General features: G+C 35.0%; 1 protein-coding gene across 2 annotated transcripts in view; it reads right to left on the reverse strand.

Moving 5' to 3' along the window:
• LOC105425173 (uncharacterized) overlaps positions 1–6,965 on the reverse strand; it is a 41,857-nt gene extending 34,892 nt beyond the window's left edge. The window contains exons 1-3 of one of the 2 annotated variants that reach the window (XM_011635807.3): positions 6,397–6,965; positions 5,989–6,169; positions 2,952–4,116 (exon numbers count right to left, since the gene is read on the reverse strand). In XM_011635807.3, coding sequence (XP_011634109.2) covers positions 2,952–3,925 — 974 coding nt within the window. In that variant the 5' untranslated portion in view covers positions 3,926–4,116; positions 5,989–6,169; positions 6,397–6,965. The remainder of the gene's footprint in view (positions 1–2,951; positions 4,117–5,988; positions 6,170–6,396) is intronic. The other variant, XM_011635808.3, reaches the window with a different exon arrangement.
• Positions 6,966–13,224: the final 6,259 nt, after the last annotated feature.

The following is a 13,224-nucleotide window of genomic DNA, read 5'->3' on the forward strand; positions in this document are numbered from 1 at the left end:
CGGCGGCAGCGGCGGTGGCGGCAGCGGCGGCGGCGGCGGCGGCGGCGGCGGCGGCGGCGGCGGCGGCGGCGACAGCGGCGGCTGCTGTTGTTGCTGCTGCTATTGCCGCCGCTGCCGCTGCTGCTGCGGGGTGAGACCAGCCTTGGCCTGGGACCATGGAAACTGGATAGCCTTCTCGTGAAACACGCGCGCGCATATATATTGGTCGATCGCGTATTATAATTATCCTGAGTCTCAACTACGTGCCACTGCGAGAGGCACTCGGAAAAACGCTCATCGCACCCCGAACCATCGATTGAAAAATAAATCGCATTTCCGATATGGTAGCTCTTCTAGAAGTTACCTTGGGTAAATAGTACAAGGAGTTGCCCGCGACGCCGATAAAATGTTTATATAAAAATTCTATGGAATACTGATAAGAAGGAACGAACATGTAGAAAAAAATCAGTTTTCCTATCAGAAGAATGCGCTTTTGTAGACTTATATGAAATAAGCCTCTCTTTTTAAATAATTTCGTGAAACTTTGTTCAATCAGTGAGTCACAGATTAGTGAAACAGAATAATAAAGTAAATATAATAAAATGATAAAAAGAAAATTTTATCAATAAAATTTTATCAATAATATATTCAACAGATACTAAAGAAATTTTGTATATATATTTTGTACATGTATTTAGGCAAAAGTCAATAATCTGATAAAAAAATATTTACATTTATAAAAAATTGTTTATTCTTGATAATGAATACGAGATCGTAAAAGGGAAATTCCTATTAAAAGTAATGCATTGATACTAAAATCGAGTTGTTGACTTCTATATTAGTATATAGGAAAATGGCCCTAAATTAAATGGTAAGACAGTCGGGTGTCAATTGGCATAATAGTGAATCGAGTGTGTGATACAATCATGAAATAAATAATCGTAATGTTTTATTGCTACGGCTAAACGACTATCCATCATTCGGGATGTATCTATATAATAAACATGTGTAATATTACAAGGGAAACGAGATAAATTAACCTCAGAAATTATTTACTGCAATTATTTACGCAATTATTTACGCTCGATTTAATTTTGACTAAGACACAATGCTATTTATTTTTTTGTTAATCGATGTGTACACGCAAAGATCGAGGTAACGCCTTGATAGCGATAACAACATCATCATAGACGCAGCATTGCCCAACTGCGAGGTTACGCCTGGCGTCATCAACGGCATATTGCCGCCGTTTAACCTTCGTGTCATCGAAGCATTGATACCATGACTATGGATAACTGGCAAAATTATTTGTTATTTTCTCTTCCGCTCTATCGATCTCTTTTGCACACAATTCATTGTTTTAAAAAAGAAAAATGTATTTCATTTCGATTTGCGACGTTCAGAAACGGAAATGCAAAAATGAGATTTCAGATTTCATCGAAAATCAGGTAGAAGGGAAAACTGCACTATAGAGAAGAAGAAATAGGTATTCTTCAACATACAAACCAATACCAATGAAAAATATAACTATAATAAAACAGTAATTCTTTTATAGTGAAATATGGGCACAGCAGTTTTCTTACGGTTCTTTAATTATAATGGTTACGACAAAAAAGATGTATAAAGTTACATTGATTAGTGTCATATTTTCTTGAAACTCACTCTTATTACAATAGTAAAGAAGAATGCATCTCACAAAACTCAAATATCATAGAAATAGAAAAGTTTTCATTCAAATAGAAAACTTTTCGAAGGTAAAGAATTCTTCTTTTCAACTTACTTTTTTGTATATTATTTTATAAGTAATAATAAAAAATACATAATAATAGGAAGTTTTCTTTACAAAATTTTTCTTATATTATTTAGCTATTCATCTTTATTAATTTCTATCAATAAACAAATAATCCCTTATATAAATTTATATATACTAGATTAATTTTTCAAGTTCAAATACAAAACACAATGAGAATCAAGATTCGATATAAAAATCTTTATAAAAGACTCTCAAAAACTCTATAAAAATAAGTGGCATAACTTAGATAAGTTTATATTTTCAAATAATTTTCAAAAGACATTTGTCGACAGAAAATTAGCGAATTTTGTGTAACTTCATAATTAGATTGATTGTATCAGTTTTTAAAGTTATTTAAACGTTAAATGGAAAACAAGAATGCGGGAAGAGGGTAAGATATTTATACAGTGCAAATACGGAAAAATAAGATGCACACGCACATTATCTTATAGATAAGCAGAGGTTGAAAAAGGCAGGGATCGTTGCAGAAATAGTCATCCTGTTATCGACACCACCGTTTACTTATCGTTCCACGGTCAATATTTCGCTCCCTTCGGCTCTTTTTTTCTATGCTTCGCCTCACCTCTCTTTCTCTATCTCGATTTCCAAAGTTGTTAGTGTGCGTTTGCGTGTCTATCAGTATATCATCTTGCCCGGTTTTATCGGCCGATAGTACCAATATCTCGGCCGTCATCAAACAACAGTTACAAGGAAGAATGGTAATATTTTTTGTAATCCAAAAATATCTTCAGGTAAGTGAATAAAATTTTTGTGTCGTTGCGCATTAATATTGATAGTATCGAAATAGCAAAAATAGATATACATTTTGCATTGCATTGGGGAAAGGAGAGCCATGCACAATTGATCAACACGAGTTTTTTTAAAAAAAAATCATCTATAATCACATTTTTAAATTTATAAAAGTTATGTAAATGTGTATATGTGTATATGTGATATAATAAAAAATTTATCGCTTTTGATCATCAATGTTGCGATTGTATTGAGAAATATTTATTTTTTTTTAAGAGTGAAAGATAATTTATTTTTTATTTAGCTTCAGAAACAAGAATGACTGTGCGACAAGAGTTTTAGTAGAAATATTTCATTATTCTTCATTTTCTCATTTTTGATCAACATGATATGATTAATACATAGTAATTGATTAAATACAAGTACTCACCATTTAATACTCCTTTTTATGATGTTGGTGACGAACTTCTGCGATTTTCTAGGAGATACTGCATGAGGAGATATTGAATCAGTAGGTTTCCTTCGTTTTCTTGTCTCATCCGTCGTATCTCTTTCGTACGTGCCAAGTTTACGTTCCTCAGTAGTGTTACCATCTTCATCAACATTTACCTTCACCGAATTCTTGACCCATTCTACTATATGGTCTGTACGATCAGCCGATAATGCAGACTCGTTAGCAAGTTGTTCCTCAATAAGCTCACCGATTACGATCGGAGGATCAACGAATCCAAAGCTTAATTTTTTTTCCATCCTTTCCGAAAACTCTTTCGAGACCTGTTTATCTTTTGCATACTTTGCGACTATAGTACTAATACATTCTTTCATACTGTCAGATGTACCACCTCCCGAAATATCATCTTTCTTCTTTACCGTTTGTTGCTTCTTTTTAATGCTATCTTCGTCGCTATCTTCGTCACTATCGTCTTTCGCGGTCGCAGACTCATTAACAGCCTGAATCATTTCCTTCGCTAAATCTCCGTGTACTATTTTCAGAATATCATTTAGACTATCATTTTCATTCGTATCTTCTTCGCCAGTAGGCGATGCTGGTGATTCAATGAAATTATTCTCTTTGGTTCCAGATTCGATTGTCTCAGAAGATGCTGTCTTGTCGAGATTAATTTTCTCCGTAGAATCCCCATTGCAATCAGTTTTAGAAGCATCTTGTCCTTTCTTTTCAGAGTCAAGTAAATCTGTACCTTCGGCCTTTTCCTCTTCAGCGGAGGCATCTTCTTTCTTATTCGGATTTTCTTTAGAAGTTAATTTGTCACTATCTGGTACTTCAGAATTCTCTTCTTTATTAGAGGGACCTGCTTCATCATTTATGGATATTACCGAAAGAGTTTCTGACGGAGTCTCATTCTCCACTGATTTAGTGTCTTCTGCATTATTTTCTGCCATCATTATCAGATATTATCAAAGATTAATTTTCCAGCATTTTAATGTTAATAATAAGTAACAAACTCCTAATGTTTTAAAGAAGACACATTGTTACCATTGGGATCTTTTGGGTCATATTTTTATCACACAAAATGAAAAATATCTTCCAATGTTCTTCACAACTTTCCTTTTCCAACAACCTCTTTGATTTGTTCCTATAAGAAAGTAAAACATCCTTAAAAATTATTATTCATAAAACATAAAAACATAAAAAATTAGATATTAATTAAAATAATTATATTTTTAATTATTATGTCTATTGATATATTATTAGTAGACATTAATACATACATAAATATGTATATGGTGGCAGACAAAAATAACGCAATAATATTGACATAAGATAAATATAACTATAATATCGTCCATAACTTAAAAAAAAATAGTAAAATAATTTCTATTAAAAAAATTATTTACATTTTATATAAAAATTATGTGTATATAAATGTTTGTAATTACAAGAAAGAAATAAAAATGCCAACTAGAAACATCAATTGGAAATATCGGTACAAATTTTATATATATATTCACATTGATAATAAAAGCTATTGTTATATTTTTAATAAGAATAATCAATATATAGAAAATCCCGATGTTTATTTCTTTTCCATTATTTATCTTAGTTTTGTAATCTAATATAAAAAAAAAATAATGGAAAAGTAGAGGTAATGAGAGGTAAACATTAAAAAAATAACATTAGAGAAAAAAAATATGTATATACTGAATAAATTTTATTAAAAAAATCAATTATTACAATTAAAAGAAAACGTTATATTGTAAAAAATACAATTAGAAGGATTCAAGATAAGAAAAACTTAGAAATAATAAATGAAGCGATTGCTCATGCAAACTAAGTCAAAGAAGAAAAAGGTTTTAAATAATAAGTTTTATATAGTAGAGTAAGAAAATTTTAAAACTAATGTGTCACAAAGTACTATACAGATAAATACAGCAAATAATTAAAGTTAGTTTTAGAAACAACATTCAGATTTCTTCATAAAGCTGGATATATTAATAAGAATAATCTGAAGAAAATATTTCATGAGAGTGTTTTCATTTTTATTTTGTGAGTATGATAATTTAGTGTATAATTAAATGTAAAGAAATTACATTTTTTTACATTTAAATACAAATAAGTTTGCTAATTTGCTAGCGATTTGTTTGAGGATACAGATATTTTAACTAGATTACGTCGATATTTTTGGCTGCCACTTTTATATATATATATATATATATATATATATATATATAATATTAATTATGATACATTTCTATATTATAGATAAAAATTCAATAGTTATATATTCGTATCTGCAAAAAGAATTCCTATATTATCGAGCGAGCGTGTAGTGAGGTTAGGAAACATCACGCATTAGATTAGCATTACGATTTACTGCAATTTCATGTAAATTCTGACGTTATTTCTCATTTTCGCGTGATAGTAACCGCAAAACGAGTTTTCTAAGGGAAACTCAACTGCGCATGCAACAATTATTGCGCAATGTCGTTTCATGAGCTAACATAAGCAACTACATATGATATGTTAAAAAGCACTCGCAATATATATTTAATGGAAATTCACTCCGAGAATTCTCGCGTGAATTCCATCGAGTCTCAGCTATATATCTTTTTGCGTAAATGATGTCCCAAACAGATTGTCATCATTTCCGCGATGACAACGTCGAAGCCATTCCCTTTTCTATAATTTAGAGCACTCGAGAATGTGAGAAATTCTCCAAAGCCTATATTTTGAATCCTCTTTTATCCTTGAAGTGGCTTATAAACCTATTGACTCATTGTGAGTCGCTTTTAAAGAGTTTGTCTCCTTTCTTGCCGGTAAATTGTAAATAAATATTGTACAAAGATCTCTGAAGAATAAATCACTTGTAATTCATTGGTGTAAAGATTTTTATCGAAAAAAAAAAGAGGATAATAAAATATGGACTTTAAGATGTATAATCGTAAGGATAATCTCTTTTCGCCACTATTAATAACACTTTTCAGGAAGTTTTTCACTTTTCTTCTACCTGACAAAGGTTAGCCGACCAGATCTCCCGCAGTTTGTCGCATCGGGGGTCGATGAAACTGTCAACCGTTCTTTTCCAAATCGCAGTCCAATTTTCACTTGCGTTGCTGTTTAAGGATGAGACGAGTCGATTTAGGATTAACGTCACAGCATGCCACAGACGTTCATTACACGCTCGATCGCTGTACGAATATCATTTCACAGATAGAAGCAATATATCGTAGATAGATGCGTGAAGGAGCGAAAGAATGTGCGCGCGCGCGCGCGCGCGTAGGCTCTCTCTCTTTCTCTCGCTCGCGCCTAACCTCCGCGAGGTAACCGGCATCGATGAGATGGATACTTCGGAGGACGGGGGGAGGGAAGAAGTACAACGAGATTCATTTTCTCGAGATAAGACCTACGTACATACCTCGATTAGGGAAGTTGATTCCCTCGAAGCTGGGTCAGTAACACGCGACGTGTCAGTCGTCAACGTTGGTCGAATCCCGTTCGTGGGAACAGACGATGACGACAGATTTGGATTCGCGTTGGAAATAGCAGCGGAGTGAGCGAGCGAGCGAGCGCGCGATGAAACGAGCGAGTGAGCGAGCGACGAACGAACGAACGACAAACGAACGAACGACCGAACGACCGACCGACCGATCACTCGCGGTGGGTCGGCGAAACGTAAGAGATAGAAAGGAGGAAGGGAGGGAGGGGGGGAGAGAGAGAGAGAGAGAGAGGAAGGGGAAAGAGGAAAAGAGAAAAAAGAGCGAAGATTTTCTCGCAGAAAAAAACTCCCGGGGAATCGCGAAAACACGTAGAAACGAAAACTCGGTTAGGCTACTGACCTCACTGAACCCTGTCCATATCGAAACGCGCACACTGGTGTTCTCGAAACGTCATCCGAGGGAGACAACTTCAAGCGATAGCTGTCTTTCTCTTTCCCCGCGCGTACAGTTCCTCGAGAAAGTTCGCGCCGCATGGAATGAACGAACGTTCTGTATCGCGAAAATTAATTGAACTTCGGTGGAGATTGTACAAATATATGAAGCTGTTCAGTGCGCATGCTACACTCTGATTCTCTCTCTCTCTCTCTCTCTCTCTTTCTCTTTCTCTCTCTTTCTTTCTCTCTAGTCGTTGATTTTTCTATTCAAGAATGATACGTGAGAGTATGTTTTAATGTGAATTCAACAACTTTTTATCAGCTGCCGCTAAACGCGGCAAGCAAAGTTCAATATTAATTGAAATTCACGTAAATTTTGTGATGGTTAGGTTTAAAAGCGTTTTAAATGTCTTTAGAATATTAAACATAAATTAAATGTAAATTAAAATTAAATGTAAATTTTTATTTTACTAGAAATGAGCATTTCAGTCATCACTAGATACATTTCCTATTTGATTTTCAATTTTATTTCATCATGAAGTATGCATTTTTTGTGAAAAATTTTTCAAATTTAAATGCGAGCTTTCTCGAATTAAACTTTTTTTTTGTTATATATCAATAAGCAATACGAGTGTAAAGTTTGAAGAAGTAGAAACTTACCGGTAAATAAGGCTTACAGGTAAATACTTTTTTGACATTTCGTGTCTTGTTAGATTCAGTACGTCGGCAAATTTTATCGAAATAAAGTTATCAACGGAATATCGTAGTTTTAATTCTTCCAATTTAATTCTTCGCTGTCGTGAATTTTGTCACTATATAGTGATTTGTGATTCTCGGCGCCGATTTATAATAAAATTCACGCGAATTTACGTTCTTATTTTCACGGATGTGCTTTAAATCGATCGATCGAATCGATGATTCACAAATATATTCGATGAAATCTAGAATCTTGATACAGCAGTAGTTTCACAACAATGAAGTTGTCAACAGAACGGTCACACAACGCGAATTGATTCTGTCGTGAATCTTTGCTTTAACAATCTTTTCGAGGAAATAGATTTGTTTATATATCTGTATAACACGGATTTATACGAATTTATATGAAATAATGCCCACGCTCGGTTCCACTTTTACGACTGCATTTGTAAACGCTCAATCGATTCACCGACAACATGGCGGCCACGACACCGGCGAGTTTTTCTTACGTTTTTGTTACGTTTCATAAATTGAGTCGTAATAAAAATCGAGTTGTACGGAATATAGTTTTAATCGAATCGCGTTGAGTTTGAGCATTTTTAAAGGAACGGAAAATTATATAAGAAATAAAAAAAATCGTAAAAACTTTATTAGATACGTATTAATAATAGATTGAGAGTATAAATAATTATCAAAAAGAAGCTATTGCGGATAATAAATGAAGGATTTTGAGTTCGATCAGTTCTAATATACTCAAAAAATGTTTTGTTCTAGTCTAGCTAGAATTCTAAATGTTATAGTTAAAATATATCGTTGTTTCCTTGTATCTAAAAATTGTTTGTCATAATTAAGTTTATAGCAACAACATCTAACAATCTATACATATACATATGTATGCAAGAAAATTTAGATTTCATAATCAAATCACATAATCAGATTTATAAAAGGTGTGATTGTCTATTAATCTAACTGAGCACCACAGAGAAACATGGATTTTTCTTGTCAGAAATTTAACAAATTATTTAATTATAATTTTGTCTCTGTCATTTATATCGATTAGATGCAAAATATATGCAATATCGTAGTGCTTGCTAGTCATTTATTCATTTTAGCCAATTTTTCCTATCTAAATAAATAATAATAATAATTTTCGCTAACTGCAAAACCATCTTTTAATGTAATTTTTTCAGCTACAACTGTTTTTCGAGCAACAGTCATCAGACATTAATGTTTCTGATTAAATAAATTATAAGGATATCGGATAGAAAATTTAATGTGCAATTATCATCGCGATAATTGACAAAAAAGTGCAGAAAGCAACAACAGATCAAGGTAAGTAGCAACAGTAGTTATCCTAATTATCGTCTCCTTCTGCTACTTTAATGGTGAACTTATTAAAGACTGAGTTAGAACGCGCTCACAAAGATCGAGGAAATCGATTTCGAGAAATCTTGGGATGAGGAGGGGACAAAGTCGAGATCATTTTATAGGAGAAACACGACACTGCGATGTTCTCGTATATTTACAGATTAGTCGTAATTCATAGTCAATAGTAATTATATATATATATATATATATATATATATATATATATATACATATATATATACATATATATATATATATACATATATATATACACATATATATATACATACATACATATATATATATATATATAATATGTATATATCAACAAAATAATATTTTAGTCATTTTTATATCGCTAATAAAATCTAGAGACTAAACAGTCACAGGGTTTCGATCATCTAAAGTTGGCGTCTGCCTAGTCGCGAAACTTCCGCCATGTCCGCTCTCTATCTAACAATAAATAAACAAACAAATACAAAATTTATACATTCCGCGCGCGTCACTGCGCTAGTGTGTATAATGATGATTAATATCGTACGGCCACGGTCGCAGGTAACGAGACGATCTCGCGACGATTCTTTCATGTCCTGTCAGGAATTAATTATGGTCCAAGTTGCGGACCAAGTTTTCATTAGCACTGTCTGAATTCAAATGTGACGATGATGTAATGAAGCGTGAATAGATTGGAATGATAAAAGAGCACGCGGCTAATTTCTCCCTCAAGGAACATTCGGTCTTTGAACCTTTATCAATTTTAAGAGAGGCTATCGTTACTTTAAAGGAAAGTTCGTTAAGAACACTCGAGAAATTTAGCAAATTCATTAAAGTCACATGGCGTATAGAAAAACGCAAGACTTTAGCGGTAAGCCAGTCGAGTTGAGAATTATCAAAAATGTGAGATTATCATCTTGGATTATCATCTAACACTCTTGGCTGTGATTGGTCCATTTGCTTAAGTTTTTCTATATACCACTATACGCAGCAAAAAAAAAAAAAAAAAAAAAAGAAACCTTAGTCTAATGACGCACAGGCAGCTCCGTCCGATAAAATCTTTCGCATGTCGGTGTTATGAGTTAATATAATCGGATTTTATATTAAGTCAGCCTTGACCCCTCAGGCTTCTGCAATTAAAACTTCCTCTCGGATTGGGAACGAGGTAAGGGAGTAACTACGACCGAGTGCGCCGCGCTCGACGCAATTTTTTACCACCGCCAAGTTCTCGTTCCCGCTGATAGTCTTCTGCATGGCAGCGCGTATCGCCTTACCGATGGCGAAACGGGGACAGAACAGTCGTTGTCTCTTTGCTTTTAACCACTGTGCCACGCGGTCTGTCGTTGTCGTCGCGTTCTGCGGCTTCTGAACGAGGTCGCCGTGGACATGCTAATAACCGCATGCATTTCCGTCGGAATTAGAACGGCCGATGCACCGGCTGGACGGCCGCCTCCGCGTTATCTGCGACCGTGGACGCAAATTAGATACACGAAATTGCAATCGTTCTCTCATCTCGCACACAGGCAGCCGCTGTTAGCAGCGCCTCAGCCTACTCCGATTAATCCGTCTCGATGATTAATACGTCTCCTCCTCTATATCGCAGCCGCGGTCGTGATAGAAATATGAAGGAAAGACTTCTACGTGTGGGCGTGCGATTAACTCAACCAATAACGCTTACTTATCGGCTCGCCTAATTGAACGGTTGACAATTTTCTCTGACCGTAACTCTAGCTACGATATACAGTCGGAGAAATAGAATTCTGTGGCACTCCATGAACGTGAGTCATGCAACCCGTGCTGTATTAAATATCAAAGAAACCGAGTGATGCGTTCCGGTTTCGCTTCGTGAAATGAGATTTTATTCGGTGTCTCTGGAACTGTTTTTATCATCAAGCATCGTACGTAGCAATATCTTCTTACATTATTAAATGAAAAAGTTTAAAAATATATTTTTTTTTAAAGAGGAAATATTGAGCGTTATCTAGCGTAAAATTTCGTTTTGTCATTTGACGTATTTTCCAATGTGCATATTTTCTCTACATTTAATTATTCAACACACGATTCAGTGGCGAATGTAATCTGAAGATCTCGAAATATTACATATTATACTATCGCGGGGTGTGACATGTTTCGCGCATGGAACCACAGAATTTAGTTGACTAACGCTAATCCACATCGGAGACAATCCGCATAAATCCGGCATGGGAACTGGCCAAATGTTGCGAGTCACCGCGAGGAATTTTCTTCACCGTGGTGCTGAGTATCGGATTTCGACTCCGATGAATCGGTATCGCGCGCGGTGGTGTTTCGTGTATTCGTGCGTGTACGTAGACACGTTATCTTTTCTCGAGCACACGCGTGTGTATAATACATCGCGTATAAAATACCTTTTCCCTACCTAACGGACTATCTACATGCTTTCGTCGCTACGTCCTCGTCCTCGCCATCCCCTTCGTTCCTCGTTTTTTTTTTTTTTTTTAACTACCGAATAGCACCTATTCTCGTCACGCATTTCACGCTAAATATTTCCCTTTTGCATCATTTTTATTTTCTCCTAGTTTCTCCTTCCGTGCGCCTCAACCCTTTGCCTTCCTAGATATTTGGAGATACATATATGTAAGATACATACGTACGTAACATAAAAATTAAGTGATCTGTCAAAAATTATTTTGACGTATTTTTGACAAAAGGTGGATCGTTGTATCTGTCGCGAGTTGCAAAGGATTAATGCGCTCCTGTTGATGTGATCGCCGAGTTTACACTGGCAGTAGCAAAATCTTCCATCCTATGTCGAATTCCGTTTCATAATGCAAACAACGATATTAGATAAGGATTACATGTTTACGTAATAAATAGAGTCGGCTCGGCCGGAATACTAAAGCGTGACTATTTTCGAAATGGCCTCTCTGATACGTTATTGTGTCTCTCTGAGGTTTTCCGGTGTTCAACGGAAATAGCGGAATAGTGTACACATATAAAATATAGCGAGTCAAATAATTATGGTTGGATGCTCTTTAATTGTTTGCAATATTTCTAGCCGGAACAAGCTGGACAAGTAATTCAGATAATATTTCAGATAATTTCTCAGTATCACCAATTACTGCGCGCGATACGTAAAAAAGCAAGAAGGAAAAGAAAAAAAAAGTAGTAAAAACAATCGTATAAAGTTCTCGGAGTTATCTCAAATTCTTCTTCGCAACATAAATTCAGTCGACGCGCATGTATAATTATTTTCACAATCGTAAATTTTCGTGCTATCGTGTGGAATATTACACAAAAAATGCGCGTAATATTTGCGCGTAATATTCTATATCTATCTAAATAAATATTATTCGGGCAATTAAGACTTTTCTTCTTGGATGCACTTTCGTGAGGCAATATGAAAAAAATGTTTACGAATTAAATTAAATAGGAACGAGGAGAGACTAAAATAAATAAATTTACATTAACTTCTCCGAATAAGAAATCGAAGGAACTGCAACAATAAATTTCTAGAATAGCGCATTTACGCCATTTAATATTTGGCGTTTCATAAAATTTAACGCTACGGGAAGCAAGCAGATTTTACGACGGAATTCAAACGCGGAGACTCAAACTACCGGAGCGCGGAGAGCTTAATACGCATCGTTGTTAATTGCGCAGATGGAGAGTAATCGCATGCCGCTTGTGTAAACTCGGCTTATAAGTCGTGGATATAAATATTTGATCGTGACGCACTAATTTCTACTTCGCCGGGATCGGGAGACTAGTTACGATCGCCGTGACGAGCAAAAGTAGAAAATATACGAATATGTAGTATATTAATGTTATAAAGTCGATAACAGACTGTACAAAGTAACAACCAGGACGATAACAATCAGCGAGCAAAAGAAATCGCATAGCATTAAACAATACAAAAACAGTCAAATACAACTTTAAATATTACTGTCTAATAAAAAACTCTAATAAAAAAAAAAAAATTAATTGCATCCTCTCTTAGAGAAATCACTAAGATTCTCATCATTTTTTCAGCTCTGCATCTTTCCGAGAATTAAAATTACTAATGTGATCCTCTCGTTTTGTTTTACAAACTCGTATCTAAATAATTAGTAACAGATAAACTAACTTTTAACTATAGCTACTTATCGCGAGACAGATAACGTGTACGAAACGTACGTAGAAGCCTCATCACGGCGTTCGCATGTCATTGCACTTGTGTCAAGGGGTCTCTACGGGGTTGTGACGATGAGAGAGAAAACCGCGGAGCTTATATTGTAGAAGCAGTGGTGTAGTCTTACAAAACATCACATCACGAGTCCACATCAATGAGATTCG

Source organism: Pogonomyrmex barbatus, unplaced genomic scaffold, assembly GCF_055798465.1.
Source record: "Pogonomyrmex barbatus isolate J1 unplaced genomic scaffold, ASM5579846v1 scaffold1, whole genome shotgun sequence".
In the NCBI taxonomy this organism is placed as follows: Eukaryota; Metazoa; Arthropoda; class Insecta; order Hymenoptera; family Formicidae; genus Pogonomyrmex; species Pogonomyrmex barbatus.